The 21,396-nt window shown below is 45.5% G+C and overlaps 1 protein-coding gene across 1 annotated transcript; it reads left to right on the forward strand.

The window, feature by feature from the left end:
* Positions 1-732: 732 nt before the first annotated feature.
* On the forward strand, positions 733-15,947 carry xylt2 (xylosyltransferase II). Its single transcript, XM_012882287.3, has 11 exons — positions 733-935; positions 3,978-4,500; positions 4,700-4,875; positions 5,626-5,828; positions 8,364-8,444; positions 8,531-8,747; positions 8,911-9,087; positions 10,979-11,235; positions 11,984-12,179; positions 12,292-12,625; positions 13,605-15,947. Exons 1-11 carry the CDS (start codon positions 804-806, stop codon positions 13,925-13,927), a joined length of 2,619 nt encoding a protein of 872 aa, XP_012737741.2. The 5' UTR covers positions 733-803; the 3' UTR covers positions 13,928-15,947.
* Positions 15,948-21,396: the final 5,449 nt, after the last annotated feature.

Below are 21,396 nucleotides of genomic sequence, written 5' to 3' on the forward strand. Positions count from 1 at the left end.
TGGACAGTTCGACTTTTTAGGGGAACACTGAACCACACAATATTCACACATTTAGACACTCAGGGTTCATGTGAATACCCTTGTTGGGTAAGGACTGTTGCCAAAGCAGAAGTGCATCAGCAGTCGCCATGATAAGTTCAGTCAGTAAGGAAGGAGGCAGGAAATTGAAGGAATCCCACAATCCTTTGGGTGACATGGCGTATAAGCACTTTGAAGTTCAATTTCGAAAGGCTATAGGCCCGGATTTGTCTTATGTCATCTATGTGATGACTCTGATTCTAATTCATTCTGATTCTGATTCGTTCTGATTCTGATTCTGATGTACGTTTCCGGCACGTAATGACGTTGGAGTTAAACAGCAGTCTGAAGTGCCTTTACTCCCCACGATGGAGTTCTTACTGTTGACCCCATGAAATATCAAGTAACAGGGGCTAGGAGCTATTTGGATGGAGCCTCGGATATTAGAGTGAATAGAGTCACCGTTTAACCTAACCTAAAGGGTTGCCAACATTCAGTTTTCTAAACTGAGACTCCGACTTTTCCTCTATTTCTCACTCTCTCACTCATCTTTAGGTAGGAGGAAAATAGAGGTGTAAGTGATTTACAGAAACATATCCAAACCTGGCCTTATCATGCTGTATTCAAGCTGCACTACGAGTAAAAGAGCCAAAAGAACCGGTTCCTGCTGGTGAGCCGAGCCAAAACATCCGGATCCCGGAAAAGGACCGGAATTCCCACCATGCGAGAGCGACCCCACGCGGCGGACGACGCTCCGCTCGCTCAGAACGTGCCCCGTTGGAAAAATGGTGGCCAGCGTACGAGTCCAAAAGCTGCTTCGACGGTATAAACTAGTGATTTCCGCTGCTTTAACGATCCTCCTGATTCAGGGACTTGTGGTCTGGAGTCTGAGAAGCTTGGAAGACGGCCAGGCAGAGGTAAGAAACATTCCGGCGGGGATATTTTTTGTATATTTTGGTTTTTATTTTTTTTGTAGACAGGGCTGTGATTTCGGTTAGATTAGCCGTTAGCGTTTAGCTCATCTCGCCGTGTTTATTACACGGTAACCGGAGCAGACGTTAGCCGTTAGCAGCGACGTGCAACTGTCGCCGGACCAGCCGAGCGTCGTTTCGCACGAGCCCGAAGAGGAAGGAGGCGGAGAGCGGCGCGCCTCGCCTTTACGGACCGTAAACGCCACATCTCTGAATGAAAAAGGGAACTTGTTCGGGAAGCAGCGGTGGCTGCGTGTGTCGGCTGTTGTCGCGCTGTTCTGCTGAACTTTTTCTGGTGGAGAAAAAAACAAAAAACGAGAAGCGTAGAGAGGAAACAGGAAAGCGGGTCATCTAACGGAGTCAGTCCGTGTCAGACCTAAGAGGGATTTAAGATCAGCAGCAAATGATCCCTGCGGGGAGCTTTTATAGCCCCGTAGTTCCCACTTCCTGCCCTGGCTGGGGAAATTTCAGCTTTTGATCACAGTATTTCCCACTCCTGAAATGTTTTGGTAAAGGAAACAACTTTATTTTATTTATTTTTTTAGGATTAGACTTTATTCCCTAACCTTTTTATCTAAATGTTGCACCTATCCAGGTCCAAAAGTTTAGCGTGAAGAACTGGATCCTCACTGAAGCTGTTTACTAATCCTTAAGTCTTAGTTCCTTTTTTTTTTTTCCACCAGAACTGGTTGATGCCTCTCTTAACCCAAATCCCTCCTGGTCATGAAGCGCTCTTCTTCTCTCCTCCCTGAGCATTTGGGTCCTCCTGTGTTCACCTCCCACCCCTGGAGCGAGCTACACTGCAAAAACTAAACTAAAAAATAAGTCAAATTTTCTTGAAATTAGCGTATTTGTCCTTGATTTGAGCAGGTAAACAAGATGGATTGCCAATGAAATGAGATTTTTTGCACTTAAAATAGGAACAACTCATCTTTATCATCTTATTTCATGTGCAGTATGTCTAATTATCTTAGTTTAGGGGTCAAAATACTCACTCCATTAGCAGATAATCTTATTTAGCTGCTCAAATCAAGGATAAATGCACTGATTTCAAGAAAATTTGACTTGTTTTTAGCTCCGTTTTTGCAGTGTACCCGAGACTCCCGCCCGTCACCATCTCTTCCTTCAGACCTGCTGAAGGAGGGGGGGGTCCAACAGGTGTCGCCTCCCACACGGCCGCGAGCGCCAAGGAATGCGAGTTGAAACCTGAGGATGCGACCCGACGCGTGCTCCTCCCAGCATGGAGGCCTCTTTCTACCTTCGGGGTGGCTGCAGGAGGAACAGTGGCTCAAACTAGGCCAGGGTTGCGACGACCTCTGCCTCAGATGGAAAGACCTTCCGGGTGCTCCGAGGAGATTATGGTCACAGATCGCTTCCGTTTAAACCCCTAAGCTAATCAGTGAGCTCAAGGCTTATCTGCAGGTTACCCGGCTCCTTCTCCATTTGGCCGGTGTACGTTCTAGCATCTTAAATGAAGGTGTCCCTTGGTCTGTGTGGAAAAGGACCCACGATTGGTGGCTCGTTGTGAAAATCCAAGTGTGTCTGTTTTCTGTCTTCTCCTGTAAGGCTTGGCTCAAGGCGAAAGACAGCTCTCCTCCTCGGGGGGCCCAGGTCAGCCGGGTGCTGGGCTGTGATGGCAGACAGCTATGCGGATGTCAGCGCATGTCGCCGACGCAGAATGGCGTCTCGTTCCAGAGAACGCTCGATGACCGAGCTGTCCCTTCATGTCCGCCTGTCCCCGGCGTTATCCGTCATTGTCCCTCTGAGTGGTGGCTCTCTGGGCACGTGTGGACAGATGGGGACCGCCGGTACTAGGGCTGGACGACAATTCAATAACGATATATATCGATCGATAGACGTATATTGATGATAGAAAAAAAAGGCAGATAAAAAATAAAATGTAACAGCTTTCCTTTCATTTGCACCTACCGATGTAGGTTAATATTAGTCTTTACATCTTCCCAACCAATCACAAACCCCCAGGAGCTAAGCCCCGCCCCTTTTCAAAGAGTTCAGAGAGCACGCGTTCTTTTTTTTTTCCTTTTAAAAACTTACAGTTTTGATTTAAACCTGGTTGAATAAAGGGTTGAGTTTGAATTCAGTGTTCTGTATCTAAAAATAGGTTGCTAAGCAACAGCACAAAATGGCCAGGGCTGCTCTTAAAATATATGTTTTGAATTTGTTGATAATTATCGATGTCGATCAATATGATTTCTATTTTATCGATAATGTTCATCTCTATATCGTCCAGCCCTCGCCGGTACGGCTTCGCTCCAAGTGGGGCGTAAAGATGGCGTCGCCTCGCCCGCCTTTCAGTCCACGTGTTTTTGTTTGTTTTTTTGGTTGCCTGCGTCCTGCCTTCTTAAAGCGACTGAAAGCTCGCTGCCCACTCACTTCTCCTCCTTCTGTTTTCTTCTGATGTGCATATTTTTGATAACCGAACACAGCACGCCAACGCTGGGGCGCCGTTTGGCGAGAAGACCTAAAAAAAATGCCTTCATTCAGTTTCTTCCTCTTGTCCTTTCAGAGGATGGATGCCTGTTGGTGGACAAATCCTCGCAGTTTGTCTCTAAACGAAACGCTCGGCTCCTTCGCCGAAACTAATCCACGCGCGCCCAAGCTGTTTGCGCGTCGGCGCGCTGCTCACGCCTGACCCAGATTTCCGCGGGCGCGGCGTCGTGAATCACCGGCTTGTTTCTGAACGCGTCTGGCTCTCCGCTCCGTCAGATTAGCTCCACAAAGAAGGCGCTCAGAACAACCCAGATAAGAGAGCCGGGCAGAAAAAAAACACGGAACAGGAGCCGAGGGAACGCGGCCTCCCCTGCAGGGCTGACGCCTCGGGGGCCATCTTTGTTTACGTTCTGTCAGTCAGAGTACGGATCAACTCCCCCGCTCTTTAGTCTTAATCCAAGACGGGATTACTGCTAAGAGAACCGGATCACAAACGGGTCTTGTTTTAACTTTTTTTTTCCTGCTCTCATTCCTCAGGGAAAAGCGAGACAGTCTAAGATGCCCGACCCCAACAGCCCGGACTCCAAGAGAGACAAGGCGAGCTCTCTGTCCGGCCAGAACAGGGGCCGATGGGGCGCCCGCCTGGAGAGGCAGAGGGGAACGGCGGCCATTCCGCAGAGGAAAGGAAGCAGCAGCAGCAGCCGCCGCGCGCCCAAGCCCGCCGTCAAACAGAAGACCCCCCAGGGGCGCGGCGCGGCGGCGGTCGGCTCGGACGGCGCGCTCTCCCACGATCTGTCGAGCAGCCGCAACTTCAGCGTGGACGGGGCGGCCAAGCTGCAGGCGGCCGGGATGCCCGGGGAGCCGGGCAGCGTGGACGGCGCGCACCAAGCGCCCAACGCCGACTTCATGCCCAAGTGCGACATCTCGGGCAAGGACGCGCTGTCGGCCCTGCACCGCGCCGGGTCGCTGCAGTGCCGGCAGGAGATCGCCAGCATCGTGTGCCAGCATCAGGCGGGGCAGCTGATGCCCGAAGCGCTGCCTCAGTTCTGCCCCCGCCTCGGTGAGAACACCTCCAACTCGCAGAATACGCTAACACACCATGTTAGTTTCTGTTTGTCCTCCTGCCGCCTGATGATAATAGCTCATGGTCGCCCTGTCCACAGATGTTGCTCTAACAGAGACAAAAAATCCCAATATTCTGACTTAACGGAGCGGAACACTACAATCTATGGCTGACTGACTCTCTGCTCTCTGGCCAGGTGTCTCCCGGCCCGCCCAGGCAGACGGAGAGGCGCAGCTCCCCCTGTCCAAGGTGGAGAACCCCGTCCGGGTGGTGTTTGTGCTGATGGTCCACGGCCGAGCGGTGCGGCAGCTCAAGCGTCTCATCAAGGCCATATACCACCGGGACCACTACTACTACATCCACGTGGACAAGGTACGGCCCGCTGCAGCGTTCCCCAGCAGACGCTACGCCCCGCCCGCTGCCACGCCGAGGGCTGGCGGGCAGCTCTCCCAGCGCGGCGCCCAACAATAAGTCATGGGGACGGTCTGTTGATGTTTCCTCATCCACCGCTCTGTGAAAAAAAAAACCTTGTTTGAGCTAAATGGGTCACGCTGCTTTGATTCTGTCTCCTGCTCTGCGCTTTATCCTCCAGCCTCCATTAGTCTTGTCCACAGCTCAAGACTCGGGGATCAGGTTGTTCTTTTTTTTGCCTTTTCTTTCCCTTTGTCTCGTTTCTAAACTCCAGAAAAGCTGTAAAAGTTGTCGCCCGCTTTGGCTGACCTGGATTCATTCCTCGGGGCAGATTCGTTACACGCCAGTAGTTGTTCTCCTAACTAAATTGAACTGGATGTCCCCGGACAATCTATTTTAAGCCGTCCGTCGCCTTAAACGGCCCATTTATCACTTCAGAACCTCCTTTTTAATTAATCTAATTAATCTCCGAGGACAAAATGAGAGTTTTCTTTGTCTCCTGTTTGGAGCCCACAGTGTTGGCTTCTCGCACACATCCGGCATTTAAAGCACCAAAGCACTCTCACTGGTGTTTAATCTGTACTTTAGGGGGAAAACAACTATTTATATGCCTTATGCTGATGAGTCACAGAGGAAAGCAGCATGCAGCTACAGCGTTGTTCCTCTTTAAAGCCGAGCCAGCGTTGTCTGATCTGATCCGTCTCCCCCCAGCGGTCCGGCTACATGCATCGGGAGGTCCTGCGGATAGCCGAGCAGTACCCGAATGTGCGCGCCACACCCTGGCGGATGGTCACCATCTGGGGCGGAGCCAGCCTTCTGAAAGCCTACCTGCGAAGCATGCAGGACCTGCTCGCCCTGCAGGAATGGAAATGGGACTTTTTCATCAATCTCAGCGCCACAGACTTCCCCACCAGGTGAGCTACATGTACATAAACAGAGCAGTAAAGTTAAATAAGGGGGACAATGTTTCTAGACGGTGCCTGGTATGAGATATTGAGTTTTTACAGTATAGCATTGAAAATAAATGCTATGGTGTCTCTCTATCGTACTGTTTTAATACATTATGCCTTTTTTTACTTGAGTATAAACCGCTTTTATTTATTTTCCCTGAAGTTGTGATTTTTACTGTTACCGTAATATGACTAGTAACATGATTGTTAAAGGTGCATAGCCACGTTGTTTGACTTTTTTTTATATTTCTACCTCAGTAGATCAGTTTTTATGTAAGATTATCAGGTCCTGCTGGCGTATTGGTTGTTATTTTGGTGTTTAATGCTTTGTTTTTGCTCAATTTGTTAGTAAATAACACCTTTCGTGTTTATTTGTGATATTAACGGACGGACGTACTGCGCATGCGCAGCAGGGGTAAAAACAAGGAAGCGGCTAACAGCTATTAGCATCTCCCAGCGAAACAATGAAGAGTGGTCCACTGTGTAGTGGAAAAAAATGCAAAAGAAAACTATGATTCCTAGAGGAAAAAGATGGGAATGTCACTGGGAATACAGTATGAACGTTGTTGTTCACTAAAGCAGACGCTAAACCTGCTGATTGTTCAGATCTGACCGCTGAGTTGACTGACGTTAGTAAACTTTCGATATGAGGCTCTTAAAGTTGCTGTAGATCGGTATATTTAATTACAGTTGGTCTACGATCACGCTGAGCTACCGCTTTACTGCGATGCATTGCAAACCGTCAGGCTCAGTCCCCTATTAGTTACAAGTGATTTATTAATTAAGCAAACCAGTATTATGGTAGTTCTGCCAGACTGCCAGTAGATGGCGCCACATCTGATTATATCTGCTCATCGCGCCCAGCGCTGGTTTCTATTTAGCTTTAAAAATTACCATCAAAGCACTATCAGGATGGAGGCCTGGTGTATGTAACTTTATTTTATCATGATGACACAGTTTTTGGTCTTTTTTTTATGTGGCTTTATACTTTTAATTTGATACATAACTTAACCTAGAAAGTAAAGATGCTTTTCAGTAAATTCTGTTTCCATAGAAAAGTATTAATTCCAGTACACTCAGAGGGATGTATTTCAGGCTTTTCTATTAAAGTCAGATCACAGGTTGCAGCTAATGAAAACAGCAGCTTCAGTTTCTCTCTAAACAACAATAGCAGCTAAGTTTGGTCTGCTTACGTCCATGGAGCGTACGGGTTCTGCAAGCAGTACTTGGTTCTGGCTCCTGGATCTGTGCAGTGCAGCAGTGGAGGTGATCGGTCTGCGGCGCTGATAAGGACGCCCAAGACGCCTTCATTGCAGTCTTCCTCGTCTGTACTCTTGTTTTTTTGTGTCTCTCATCAAGTTCTTCAAACCCAGCTTATATTCTTTGTGAGGTTCAGGTCAGGCCTATCAGGCACAGTACCACCACGGTCGTTAAAGCAGCTTGTGGTACCTCTGGGCGACTTTTATACCGCCGGTCCTCGATACTTCGGTGTGTGTTGGCTCTTGAAGCACCGACTCCAGCTGCAGTCCACGCCTTGAGATTTTCCACCAAACTCTGGAGTTTGCTTTGCTTCACAGTCATCATGAGGCTCCCTGTTGCCTGTGCACTGTTTCCTTCCACTCAACTTTCCAGTACTATGCTGGGTTACAGCCCTCTGTGAACAGCCAGCCTCCATAGCAACGACTCTTTGTTGCATAAAAAGGGTTTTTATTAGTGTCTGCTGGACGAATGTCGACCCAGGAATCTTCCCTGTGATGCTGTCGTCCATAACCTACAACTCTGTGTTAAAAACTGTCTTTTAAATTGATTAAAAACTTGCATTACATTTTCTGAGAAGCTGAACTTTTGGTTTCCATTAGCTGTAACCCATCATCATTAGAATTAACAGAACTAAAGACCTATAATTCCTTATACTGTGTGATGACTCCACACATGGTTTCACCATCTTACATGGAATCTAAAATAAACAACCTTTTCTATAATATTTCACTTTATAGCTGTTATTTTAGCCATTTCCTCAGCGGTACGCAGCAACAGGTGGGAGAGGGGGAGTACTGCGTTACTCTGTGGTCCAAATAGCTGGAGAAAAACTGTTAAAGGTTTAGCTAATTTGAAACCATAGAACAAGATCAAAATACCGGGATAACTGGAAGCAGCCGGTTGTTTTGCTGACTGGATGTAAAATTGGTTCAAAGGAGGATTAGATTGCTGGTTTTTTAAGGGTCTGTTTATGTTTTGGTGTCTAATCGAGCCCAGCAGCTTTAGAAAGTGGCCGTTCTGGTCACTTAGTCACAGAGAAGACATCAAGCCGTCTCCAGCTGGCTTTCTGGGGCGGCTGCGAGTCCCAATCAAAAGCACTTGTCGCTCCACCTGAGCCGTCCCCAGAGGCCTTAACTTTCATTTCTCTGACGATAAGAGACACGCCTGCGTGCCATGAATCCTTTCTGAAGCAGCTGATAGCAGCAAAATCTCCTCTCTTCTCACCACGCCTTCATGCAGGACCAACGATGAACTGGTGATGTTTCTGTCCATGCACCGAGACAAGAACTTCCTCAAGTCCCACGGGAGAGAGAACGCGAGGTGAGCGCGCTCCGATTCAGGATAGACCGACAACCAGAGCGTGCATTTACACCTTTTCTGATCCCGAGCTGTGCTTCGTCTTCAAGGTTCATCAAGAAGCAGGGCCTTGACCGCCTCTTCCACGAGTGCGACAACCACATGTGGCGTCTGGGCGAGCGCAGCATCCCCGACGGCCTGGAGGTCTCCGGCGGCTCCGACTGGTTCGCCCTCACCCGCCGCTTCGTGGACTACGTGGTCGGCTCCCGGGACGAGCTGGTGTCGGGCCTGAAGCAGTTCTATTCCTACGCCCTGCTCCCCGCCGAGGTAAGGGAGCGCTCAGAGCCGAGGTCTTAAACGTGTGTTTGAGTCCCAGAGGAGGAAGTGCTGTCCAGCCGGGAACCTTTGCTCATTCAGACTCGGTGGCTGGGACAGGTTTGTCTCTGCCGTCCGCCTCCTTGCATTTACCGTTTAATCTCTCTCTCCTCAGTCCTTTTTCCACACGGTGCTTGGCAACAGTCACATGTGTGACACCCTGGTGGACAACAACCTGCGCGTCACCAACTGGAACCGTAAGCTGGGCTGTAAGTGCCAGTACAAACACATCGTGGACTGGTGCGGCTGCTCCCCCAACGATTTCAAGCCGCAGGACCTCATCCGGATTCAGGTGGGTGCACCACTAGGGGGCGGCGTCTCGTCTCTCTGGGTTTTTACAGCAAAAGTGGGAACTCTTTGGTTAGATACCCCAAAAACAAGCAGTTGCCTTCAGAACTCGCCCGGTTATTAAAGAGAGTTTGATCTAATCTATAATGTGGAGGAGGCGGAGCTGCAGAGATCTGCGGCTCATGTGTGAGAATCTGTTGACAAGACGACTAGCATTAATCCAATCTGGCCTTTATGGGAGAGTGGCAAGAAAAAAAAAGCAATGGATGGAGAAAGCTATGCCAAGTTCTGTTAGCAGCCATGTAGGAGACATGGTGGAGCACGTGGAAGAAGATGTTCTGGTCAGACGAGACCAGAATGGACGTCAAGCGCTACGTGTGAACGCCCACTATCGCCATAGTAAAACATGGCGACGGCAGCGTCATGCTGCGAGGAGGCCAGGGGCGGTTCTAGACAGGGGCCAACAGAGGCCCATGCCCCTGTAGAAATGGCCCTGGCCCCTGTTATGGCCCCTGTACTAAAAGCATGATGTTAAATAAACTTCTCATAATTATTTATTTGCAATGGCAAAGAAACCATAACTGATTGGTCACTTTGACCAATTTTATTTTTTACCTATACAGCTTTACTCTAAAAAGAATTTAAAACTTAAGATGTTTCACGTTTAGCTTTAGCCGTATTGAGCAGGGGGCAAAGTTTTCAACTGCTAGATCAGGACTCTGAAACCTGCAATTCCAGAGCCACAAGTGGCTCACTTAATATTATTACACAGTTAAATATTGCCATTTTATTGTTTTAAATTTTTTTTGTTCTGTGCCCCTGTGAAAAAACCCTGGTAAATTTGGTCTAGAACTGCCACTGGAGGAGGCGTTTCCTCAGCAGGGACAGGTGCTAAAAACATGGCAGTCCTGGAGAAAAAGCCAGTGTTGTATAAAGTACTGAAATCTCAGAGTCAAGTAAAAGTATAAGTACCTCTCTAAAATATGACTTTGGTAAAAGTCAAAGTCACTGACTGAAATGTTACTTGAGTAAAAGTCTTAAAGTATCTGAAATGTCTTGTACTTAAGTATGATAATTACTGTAAAAATAGATGTACTCAAGTAATATAATAAAAAGTGTAAGTAAAAAGTAAAACAAAGCAAATGCAGTTTGAATGACATTTTTTTAGATTTTGGTAAACTTAGAAAGTCAAATTCAATTAAAATAACATAAACAACCAAGTGCAGGAGAAATTTAGACCAAGTTTAAATATTAAATACAACCTTTTTGTAAGTTTTCAGTTTTCCTTCTTCAAGTAAGGTCAGTGCTATACACTTTAAAATTGTACGAAACCAAGTGCAGGCAAAATTTAGACCAGGGGGTGTATACTAAGAACATGGTTTAGTTACTCTTTTTGTGACGAGTAACTAAAGCAAACATTGAAAATGTATTGAAGTAAAAGTATGCAACTAAGTTCAGAAATATAGTGAAGTAAAAGTAAGTTATTCAAAAAATGTATACTCGAGAAAAGTATAAAGTACTCCAAAATATACTTAAGTACAGTAGTGAAGTATTTTTACTTCGTTACTATACAACACTGGAAAAAGCTGTTAGAGGCTGAAATACCTCGGACTGGAGCGAAGGCTCACCTTCCAGCAAGACAGTGGCGCTAACCGTACGAGCAGAACGACGGGGGTTTAGGCCAAAGTTTATTCACGCGCTGAAAGGTCCTATTCAACGTCAAGACTTAAAGCTGATTCTCAGGCTAATCTGACCTTTGGATATAAACAGGAAATGAGTCTGCGTCTCTAGAAGTGCTAAAATGGGCCGGATAGTTCTGCCTGACGTAACCCGACTCTGGGGTTTTATCACCCTTCTATGTTTCATGTGTTAAACTAATGCGTTCTCATCCACAGCAATTGACCCGTCCGACGTTTTTCGCCCGCAAGTTTGAGTCGACGGTGAACCAGGAGGCCATCGACATCCTGGACACTCACCTGTACGGCCAGTACGCTCCGGGAACGGTTGCCGTCAAGGCTTACTGGGAGAGCGTGTTCGAGCAGCTGGACGGCGCGGGCGCCCTGAACGACGTGGCCCTCACCGCGTACTCCTCGTTCTATCGCCTGGCCCTGAAGAGCCTGACCAGCTCTCAGAGCAAGACGGACGCCTGCAGGTAGACCTCCTTGTTCCTCCTTATGCAGGTACATCTTAAAGAATTAGAATATCGTCAAAAGGTTCAATATTCCGTATCGCTCATTTCTCAAAGGGAAACTCATTTTTTATAGAGATTCACTACGCATAGTTAGTTATTTTTTAAAGCTTTTATTTCAGGTGCATTTGAAGATAATGGCTTCCAGATGATGAAAACCCAGAATTCAGTGTCTCAGATAATAAGAATATTATATGTAATCAATAGAAAAGGATGTTTTAAACAGAAATGTCAGGCTTCTGAAAAGTGTTAATTTCTAGTCCACATCCACGAGTTTCCAGTAAGGCAAGGCAAGGCAAATTTATCTATATAGCACAATTCAGTACAAAGACAATGCAAAGTGCTTTACATGATTGAAATATAGCAAAATAAAACAGAATAAAAGCAAGTAGCAATAAAATGTAGATAGAAAAAAGAACAAAAAAGTGGTGATTTAGTTAACTAGATAGTATTTACCTTTTAAACAATATTCTAATATTCTGAGACACTGAATTGATGGATTTCATTGTCCGGAATCCATAATCATCAAAACTACAAGAAATAAAGGCTTGAAATATTTCCATAAATCTGAGCGATAAATTCTGTAGTGAGGGAAGAAAAGTATTGAACTTGTTTTTCCACAATCTTCTAATTTCTTGAGGTGTGATGATGGATCTAAAGCGATTCTTAACTTACAAGAGCCTTCTTCTCCTCGTCGGTTTGGTCTTTGAAGGTTCGAAGCGGTCGGCCTGCCCCTGTCTGTTCATCTGTACTTCTATGACGACCGTTTCCAAGGCTACCTGGTCCGTCAGGAAGTGCAGGCTGCGGAGTCCAAGCGCAGGGAGACGCTGGAGCTGTGGGCCATGCCTCAGGCTACGCTCGTCTTCGAGACCAACCTCAAAGAGTTTGAGAGGCTGAAGAATCTGGAAGTAAGCGTGCAAACATTTTAACCCATATGAGCTGTGACATTTACGCGTATTATTTTGTCTTCATGTAAAAGCACAGCATATTAGAAAAGTTTACCTTTGCTCCCCGTCACAGGTCGGCACCGACTGGGACCCCAAAGAAAGGATCTTCCGTAACTTCGGCGGCGTCGTCGGCCCGTTAGACGAGCCGCTGGCCGTCCAGAAGTGGGCCCGTGGGCCCAACCTCACGGCCACTATAGTCTGGATCGACCCAGCTCAGGTGGTCGCAGCGTCCTACGACATCACGGTGGAGATGGACGCAGAGTACACGCAGTACAAGCCCCCCCTGCAGCACCCCCTGCGGCCCGGCACCTGGACGGTGCGAGTGCTAAAGCAGTGGAAGCGCGTAGCGGAGCTCCGCTTCCTGGTCATGCCGCTGACCTTTAATAATAAAGAGCCGCTTCGCAGAGGTACGGTGTGGCCTTAGGGACACTTTTCCTGACTGTGAACAAGTTTATTACTGCGATTTAATCCAGCAAAGCAAAAAAAAACAACAGTTCTCTGTATTCTGATTTGGTCATGGATTACCGTATTTTTCGGACTATAAGGCGCACTTAAAATCCTTTTTTTTTTTCCTCTCAAAAATTGATGGTGCGCCTTATATATAATTACCGTACTTGTTGTGCTTACTTACCAATTTTATGTAGTGCAATTAGGGTTGGGAATTGATAAGATTTTCACGATTCCGATTCCCTTATCAATTCTGTGAAACGATTCGATTCCCTTATCGATTCTGTGAAATGATTCGATTCCTTATCGATTCTCTTATCGACTCCAATTCGGGGAATTTTTTTTTAACCTCTTAAACAAAAATAGACATTGTATTAAGCATTTACATTTAATGTAATACTAATTTACCATTTTAGAGACATAAAAAGACTACAAATAAGCATTAAAGTACGGTTTATAGGTTGGGTTCTGCAATGTTATAAGATGAGTATAAAACCCAATGGACCAGCTGTGACAAGACTTGAGATCTGATGTCAGCAGATCCTCTCCATCTAGTCTGACTGAGATGAGTAAAGCAGGTTAAGGTATATGACCCTGTAGAGCTGCAGCTCTACTCAGAGGGGTGAATATAACTGCAAGCCACACTCTTCAGATTTTAACTTGAAGTAAAAATGACAACCATGTCGTTTTATTTCCACTATATCTACCATATCGACTGAAATACTATACCCTGGGTTCGGTTATGTGAGTTCAAAAGGTATAATGCTGCATAAGCTGCATTTATCTGTTAAAGTAAATGAATTCATTTGTAAGGCCTCATGCAGAGAATAGCTATTAGAGGGATTTATTCAGATGTTTTGGTCTTTTTAGGACAGTAATTAGGACTAATTCTGAGAAGATGCGATAAATGTTTCATGTGGTGATTTTTCTCTTTTCCAGAGGAGGACAGCTGGCTCCATTCAGGCCCTCCTGGTAACTTGTACCTGGATCAGAGCTTCCAGCAGCTGAGCTCCGTGCTGAAGCTGCCTCCTCAGGAGCCCGCCATGCAGGCGGCCCAGCGCCACGCTCAGCTGGTGGGCCAGCCGCTCGACGCGTGGGTGGACAGCCTGGTGGGGGCCTTCTGGGTCACAGGTGACCTGTGCGCCACCAACACCTCCTCCTGCCCAGCCGTGGCGCCGTGCACAAAAACCACCTGGAGCGCTCTCTCTCCAGACCCGAAGTCCGAACTGGGCCCGGTCAAAAGTGACGGGCGGATCAGGTAGCCCGAGGAGAAGAGAGGCCGCTGACTTTTAACATGCACAGAAATCCTGCTGGAGAGCTGATAGGAGAGCCTGAGCGACCTCCGCGTGGGGTCAGCGACGAGCCGACGAGCGCGCAGACAACGATCCTCCCCCAGCGAGGACCCGCCGACGACAGAAACCAGGAGAAGACTGCAGAAAATTTGCACATGAACTGCAAGCGCAAAGAAACTTAACGTGTGGGTCCGTGGAGACCACGTTTAGTATGGCTTTAGATTTTCAGTCACGCGGCGCCCGCTCGTCCCCTAAAAGCCGCGCGCTCTCGATCTGAGGCGAGAGGAGAACCGCTGCGTCTTGTCGACGCTACGAGAGACGCATGAAGTGCACTTTACCGCAAGATGTTGTTGTTACAGTTCCCTCCGTTACACGTCTAATTTGCACCAACGCATCACTAAATACACGCACACGTCAGAGGTTAAACAGCTGTTTGGTTTTTCCTTTCAAAAGTATTCACACCCTTAATCTGGTTCCTGCTTTGCCTCGTTACAAACTTTGTTTTTTGGGATTCTGTGCAACAAGCCAACATGAACTGGAGCGATAAGCATTATTTTAGTGTTTTTATTTCTGTTTTAAGCCTTCAGCCTCTTTTACTCTGAGACCCCTGGATAAAACCAGTTGGTTGTGTTTTATGTTATTTAGGGGGATCAGAGAGGAGGGGGGTGGGGGGGCTCTTTCTGCGTATCCAGCACAGAAATCCTGATTAAAAATGTTAAGAACCTTAAAGAGTGTGAACACTTTTGGGAGGCACGTTGTCATTTTCGGGAGGAAAAAATAATGTTTAAGCGTTGTTTTTTTTATATCAGCTGGTTTGGTAGTTTTAAATAGGTTTTACATTGTTACGAGAGAAAAAAAAAGCCTCTAAGGTGTTTTTTGTTATTTGTTTTTTTTTTTTACCCCGGCAACGGTGCGTTCAAATCCGTCTGGAAAAACTAAACCCAGATCCACATGGTGACGAACACCACATGAGCTGGTGTCGTTTTTTTTTTTTTCTAAAACCTAAATCGAAACTTGAAAGTGAAATTTCTGGCATTACACGGAAAGTCAAGATTTGAAACGACATTTGTACGTTTTGTGGTGATGGACCAGGATTGACGTCAGTCAAACCAACGCGTCCATCAGGAGACTTCAAAGCTCCTCTTATGCTTAGTTTTTGCGAAAGTGAAAGCAACGCATTCTGATTTTGTTTCGGATAAAATTGATCCGAACGTGTTAATCAAGCTTTAAAAGTTGGGATTGTTTCCTTTTCAGACGCTCAGGCTTAACGTCACGCGTCTCCACGCTGAAAGTGGCGTGGCTCTTTTCCATTGAATGGAAGGAAACTCATGGTACCTCCTGTCTATCTGTGCAGATGCTGTATTCTCATGCCTGCTCATGGTTAACGCTCACATCTCGGGTCTCGTGCGTTTCTTATTTTACTATTTTTTACATCCTGAAGTGTAAACAGTCCCACTGTATGTTTTTATCTTTTAAGATTATTGTTTTAGTGTGATCAGGAGAATCTAAGCTGCCTTTTACGTGGAAAAGGTGGACGTTTACTACGTGCACATAGCTTGCAGAATTTTGCGGTTTTTAATTTTTACCTTTTGTGTTTTTGTTTTTAAATACAACACGTACGTTTTTAAGTGACCTTGTTTAGCTTGCACAGTACAGTTGCTTCAGTGAAGCCGTGGGTTTTATTGAGAGAATAAGGAGACTAGCGAGTCAAATGTTATTTTTCTATCCTGTTGGAGAGGAGCAGGCTCCCTGAGCTGTGGAAAGGGCTCCCTAAATGTGTTGCATTGGACAGTCCACCTGTTGGGAGTCACAGGAAGCAGCTCCTCTGGGTTTGGGGAGGCTGAGATTTCCATCCCTGCTGTTGTGACAGTCAGGAGCAGCGCGGATGGTGACTCACCGCTCCGATCTGTCACTGGGAACTGGAGGAGAAGATCAAATAAGTCACATTCTGCCTGAAAACTCAATAAATAGATGACAGTATTCAAGCTTTTGTTGTTTTACTTGTCTGGATTTATTCAACCGTTTGCATGTACCTATTGAACATGCAGTGTGTTTGACATGATAAAACACAAGGTACAATGTAGTTAAATTTTAGTTTTCCATTTAGTAGACATTTAAGTAGAAAATTAAGGCGCATTTGTCTTCAGTGCCTTAATTTGCTACTTTGCCAATCAGAGACGGACATTTTTACCCGATCCTTGTTTCAAAAAGTGAATCCAAACACTGACTTTTTACGCTTTTTAAAGAAAACTTCTTATTTTCCCTCCACTTCAAAGTTGTGCTGTTTGCGTTGTGTCACATAAAACCCGATGAAATACATGGACATTGTGGGACATATGACGAAATGTGACAGTAGTTCAAGGAGTAGGAGTAGATTTTTAAGGCATGGTTTATTTAAGGGATAGAAACAACCCCAGTGGTGCTGAAAGCAAACTTCCTTTATAAATACTGTAAGCAACCTTTTTCCTTTTAAACTCGTATTAATATTTGAAGTGTTTTCCTGCTCAGGTGCATCAGCTCAAGGCGGTTTTCCGCCGGATGTAAACCTGCACGGAAACGCAAGGAACCCTGCCGACAAAGGAGGGCCGTGTGTGGTGACAGTAGGTTATGAACTTTGTGTCAGACAGTTCAGGTTTTAGTTGGTGTTTTAGTTCACCTGCTTGTGAGCAGAGGTCTCCTGATCTGAGGGAGAAACTGACGGGTCATCTCTGCGAGGCGCTGAGTTGTGTCCGGATCATCTGTGACTGACATGGAGGACATGCGGACACTCCCATCCATCGCCTCTCCCAACAACGAAGAGCTCACGCAGAAGGCAAGTTTAGGATTTCATGCCATTTTGCTTTTAACTATCACATTTATAGAATATAAATAGTATTTTCAACGCCTTTGGCTGAGCAACAGATTAACCAGGAACCGATCGGGTCTGCATGTACACAGATGACTGATGTCAGCAGATAGTTTAGTCTGCCTTTAACGAGTCTTTTGTCTCAGTAAGAAGTGCGGACTCTCCAACGATTGCTCCGGCAGGTGAAGCTGGCTCCTATCAAACAAATGGAGGCTTTTATTGCTGCGGCTATTCTTATAGCCCCAGCTAACAGGATTAGTGGCTATCTGAGATGGTGATTACTGGATGTTGAAACAAGTATTACCTGGTGGTGAGCTGGGGTCGTGCTCCTGCCTCTCCGCTGATTCAATTTCAGCTTGTGTTTGTTGCTTTGCCCAGTCGGAGCCTGTAGGAATCAACAAAAGGCGCCGCGCTTGGATGGCTCCGGCTTTCTTTTTCTTGTTTTTTATTTTATTTTTTTATTTCTTGCTGCCAGCAAAGCCGGCTGGCTCTTAGCCGCTTAAAATGGAGCTTTAGTTGCTTTCTGACAATGTGAGGGAGGAATCAAACTCGACGAGAAAAAGTAAAATAATGAACACGTCAAACTTTTACTCTCACTGCAAAAACGGATCTAAAAATAAGAAAAATGTTCTTAAAGTTAGTGTATTTATCCTTGATTTGGGCAGGTAAATAAGATTATCTGCCAATGGAATGAGTATTTTGACCCCTAAAATAAGATAATTAGACATCCTTCACTTGAAAGAAGATGATGGAGATGAATTGTTCCTATTTTAAGTGCAAAAATCTTATTCCATTTTCAAATCATCTTATTTACCTGCTCAAATCAAGGACTAAGAACATTTTACTTATTTCTAGTTCAGTTTTTGCAGTGCTAGATTTCAGCCAAAGAAAAGCATGTAATCAGATCTGCCGTATATCTAGATAGAGAAATGTTGCTCATAATTAAATATGTACTGTTCCGTTTTAATCCTATTATAATGGCTCTGAATAGTTTTCACACCCCTGTTAAAATGCCACGTTTTATAAAATGTAAAAAAAACCCACAAACAAATCTAGCCTCGTGAGACCATCTTGATCTCGCGAGCTTTCAAGGTTTCACTCGCAGATCAGTCTGGATACTCTCCGTTGAAGAAAATTTGGAGCCGTTCACCAAACGAACGTCCAATCAGCGTTGGCTTTGAGGCGGGTTGAGGTGTGACGCAACGGGAAGCGCGACAGTTCAGTCTAAAGAACATGGCGGCTTCAGCCGATGAAACTAGCGTTAGCGTGGCTATCGAGCAAGTTTTATCGAAATTTCAGAGTATTTCTTTGCTGAGCTAACGAGCCTTTACCTGCAGCAGCCAGAGTAGCTTGGCTTGTGGTTGTGTTTTCGTCGTCGGTCGTAACAGAGCGACGACGAATCTGATTGGTTCATTTGGCTTGTCTATCACCAACATAGGCCAATCAGCTAACCAGTATTTTCGCCCCTTCCCAAAATTACTTCAATGGAAGGTTTCCAGATGGATATGCGGAGCAAATCTATCTGGCGGAGTCAGGTAAAAACAAATCACCTTTTAATGTGATCTAAATGCTGTCCGAACAAAGGAAGCTGCACACCTCTGAGAGAAACATAGAAGACAAAACGCTGCAATACACATGTGGAGACTCTTCAACTAACATTTGATTTCATTTCAACATCCATTCTTGCGTTCACTCAGGCCTCTGCTCAGCTGGAGCTGGCGCTGCACAGAGGTTACAAAGGAATATATCCTGTACGAAGGTATCAGTCAGGAGAAGAGTAGAACTAAATTCCCACTGCATTTCATACACGGCAAGAGGCCGACAGCCACCCAGAGTGAGCAGCAGGAACTGTGTGTGCTACATGTGACAAAGATCTCCTGTGTTCGGCCAGAAGGCAAAACATCCAGGCCTTAACTCAAATCCTTGTGGGAGAAGGTTTTACTCTGGTGTTAACGAACAAAACACGAATATTGGTTTGACGCAACAAATTACACCGTATTCATAGTGAAGCATGGCAGTGGCAGCATCATGCTGTGGGGTTCAGACGGAACTGAGGGGTTTTTTTGTCGCATAAATCAGGCACTTTAAAAGGGGATGTGCATCGACTGGAACTCTGTTTAACAGTAATTAGTGTATATTTCATAATATCAAATTAGTTCTGAATTTGCAGAGATTCAGGACAGACGGTGTTTCCCTGCAACTTGCTCTCTATAACGGGCTTCATTCATGTCAGTACCACGAGGTCGTCTTGCCCCACATACCGTCCGTCAGCCAGGGATATTTTTAGCCTCTGTTGCTTTGCTCCATCAAAATGTTAACATGTTGGGAAATCAAACTTTAATGCAGAAGCCATGAAAAAGTAATCTGCTGATTTTACACGGGCCTCTGGAAGCCAGCGCAGCACATCCCCTCACGGTGAGTCATCAGCGTCTCCTCCAGGTCCGCGTCGTTTGCGCTGCAGGTACGGGTCCTGCCTGCGCCTCCTCACGCTCCTCACGGTCATCAGCCGTCGGCCTCTGCAACAACTCCCCTCTGTGCTCCGTTTAGAAATACAAGTCCCACGTTCACTTCCACAACATGCCTACAACTTTGAAGATGTTTTTTTTTTTTTTTTTTTAGTTTTCAATCGTAAAGCAAACAACAAATAGGACAAAATACCAGAAAACTTTATTGTGCATAATAGTTCACCCCCAACTAAACTCAGTACTTTGTAGATCCACCTTTGCTGCAGTTCCAGCTAGTGTTGCACCGATGCCATTTTTTGGCCCCGATACCGATACCCGATACCTGGCTGTGCAGTATCGGCCGATACCGATACCATTACTGTGAAATTTATGTGTGTGTGTGTGTGTGTGTATGAAAAACAGCATTCTTCTTGGATGTAAAAAAAATTGCTATCATGGCTTTGTCAAGCTGCTACCTTATTAAAGCAGGAAAAAGACTAATAGAAAGTGAATCCAGTAGAACTAGTGAGTGTCGGGAGAGAGAAGGCTGCGTTCAAGTGACATACAAACATCAAAATGGTATCTGTGACCTATTTGTTGGTACTCGCCGATACCGATACCACCATTTTAGTGCGGTATCGGCGCCCCGGCCGATACTGGTATCGGTATCGGTGCAACACTAGCTGCAAGTAGCTTTGGATCAGTCTCTATGGTCTGTAATGTTTGTCCATTCCTCAAGTCTAAATTACTCCAGCTCTGTCATGTTGGAGGTTCTTCTCTTGTAAACAGCAATCTTCAAGTCTAACCACAGATTCTCAATTAGATCGAGGGCTGGACTTTGACTAGGCCATTCCAACATTCTTAATTTCCCCTTAAGCCGCTCGAGTGTTGCTTCAGCAGTACGCCTGGGGTCATTGTCCAGCTGCAAGGTGGACCTGCATCCGGGTCTCAAATCACCGACAGACTGAAAATTCTAAATTTATTTGAATATTAAATATTATTGTATATATTATTGTATTTAGCATCATCCTTCGACTCGGACTAGTTTTTCAGTCGCTGCTGCTGAAACACATCCCCGCAGCACGGTGCTGCCACCACCATGCATCACTGGGAGGATGGAGATCTAGGGGTAATGAGACGTGTGGAGGTTGCACCAGACCTTTTCTTTGGTGGCCTAGAAGTACAATAGTGTCATGGGACCAGAGCCCCATGCTCAGTAGTCGCCTGCGTGCCGTTTGGCGAACTCAAAACAAACCTTTTTATTTTCAGCACTAAGTAATAGCCTTTTTTCTGGCCACTCCTCCATAAATATTTGGCTTTTGAAGGTAATCTGTTGCACCAGAACTGTTAGGGGCTTCATGATGTGATGCTTGTCAAACACTGAAACCCCTCATCACTGCAAAAATGGATCTAAAAACAAGTAAAATGTTCTTAAATTTAGTTTATTCGTCCTTGATTTGAGCCAGTAAATAAGATTATCTGCCAATGGAATGAGTACGTTTGCCCCTAAAATAAGACAATTAGACATCCTGCACTTGAAATAAGATGATGGAGATGAATTGTTCCCATTTTAGGTGGAAAAATCTTATTCCATGGGCAAATCATCTTATTTATTACCTGATCAAATCAAAGACTAATGCACTCATTTCAAGAAGATCTGACTGATTTTTAGTTCTGTTTTTGCAGAAACCGGGGCTTTAGGTGAAGGATGATGACTTCCTGTCAGAAATCTGCTAGTTTTCACTCATATTATGCAGATCATATGTAAGCGTGTATAAGTTTAGAAATGATTTATTAAGTCTCCTCACACGGCGCGCAGACGTTTGAGGGCCACAGAGGTTAGCCACGGTCGCGCCTCAGCTTGTTGACATTTTGCATGATGGTTTCATATCTGATGATGTTAATTATCCAGTTATCCGGAGATTTTTATTTTTACACTGCAAAAACAGAACTAAAAATAAGTACAGTTTTCTTAAAATCAGTGTATTTGTCCTTGATTTGCGCAGGTAAATAAGATGATTTGCCAATGGAATAGGATTTTTCCACTTAAAATAGGAACAATTCCTCTCCATCATCTTATTTCAAGTGCAGGATGTCTAATTATCTTATTTTAGGAGCAAACATACTCATTCCATCGACAGATAATCTTA

Source organism: Fundulus heteroclitus, unplaced genomic scaffold, assembly GCF_011125445.2.
Source record: "Fundulus heteroclitus isolate FHET01 unplaced genomic scaffold, MU-UCD_Fhet_4.1 scaffold_48, whole genome shotgun sequence".
NCBI lineage: Eukaryota > Metazoa > Chordata > Actinopteri > Cyprinodontiformes > Fundulidae > Fundulus > Fundulus heteroclitus.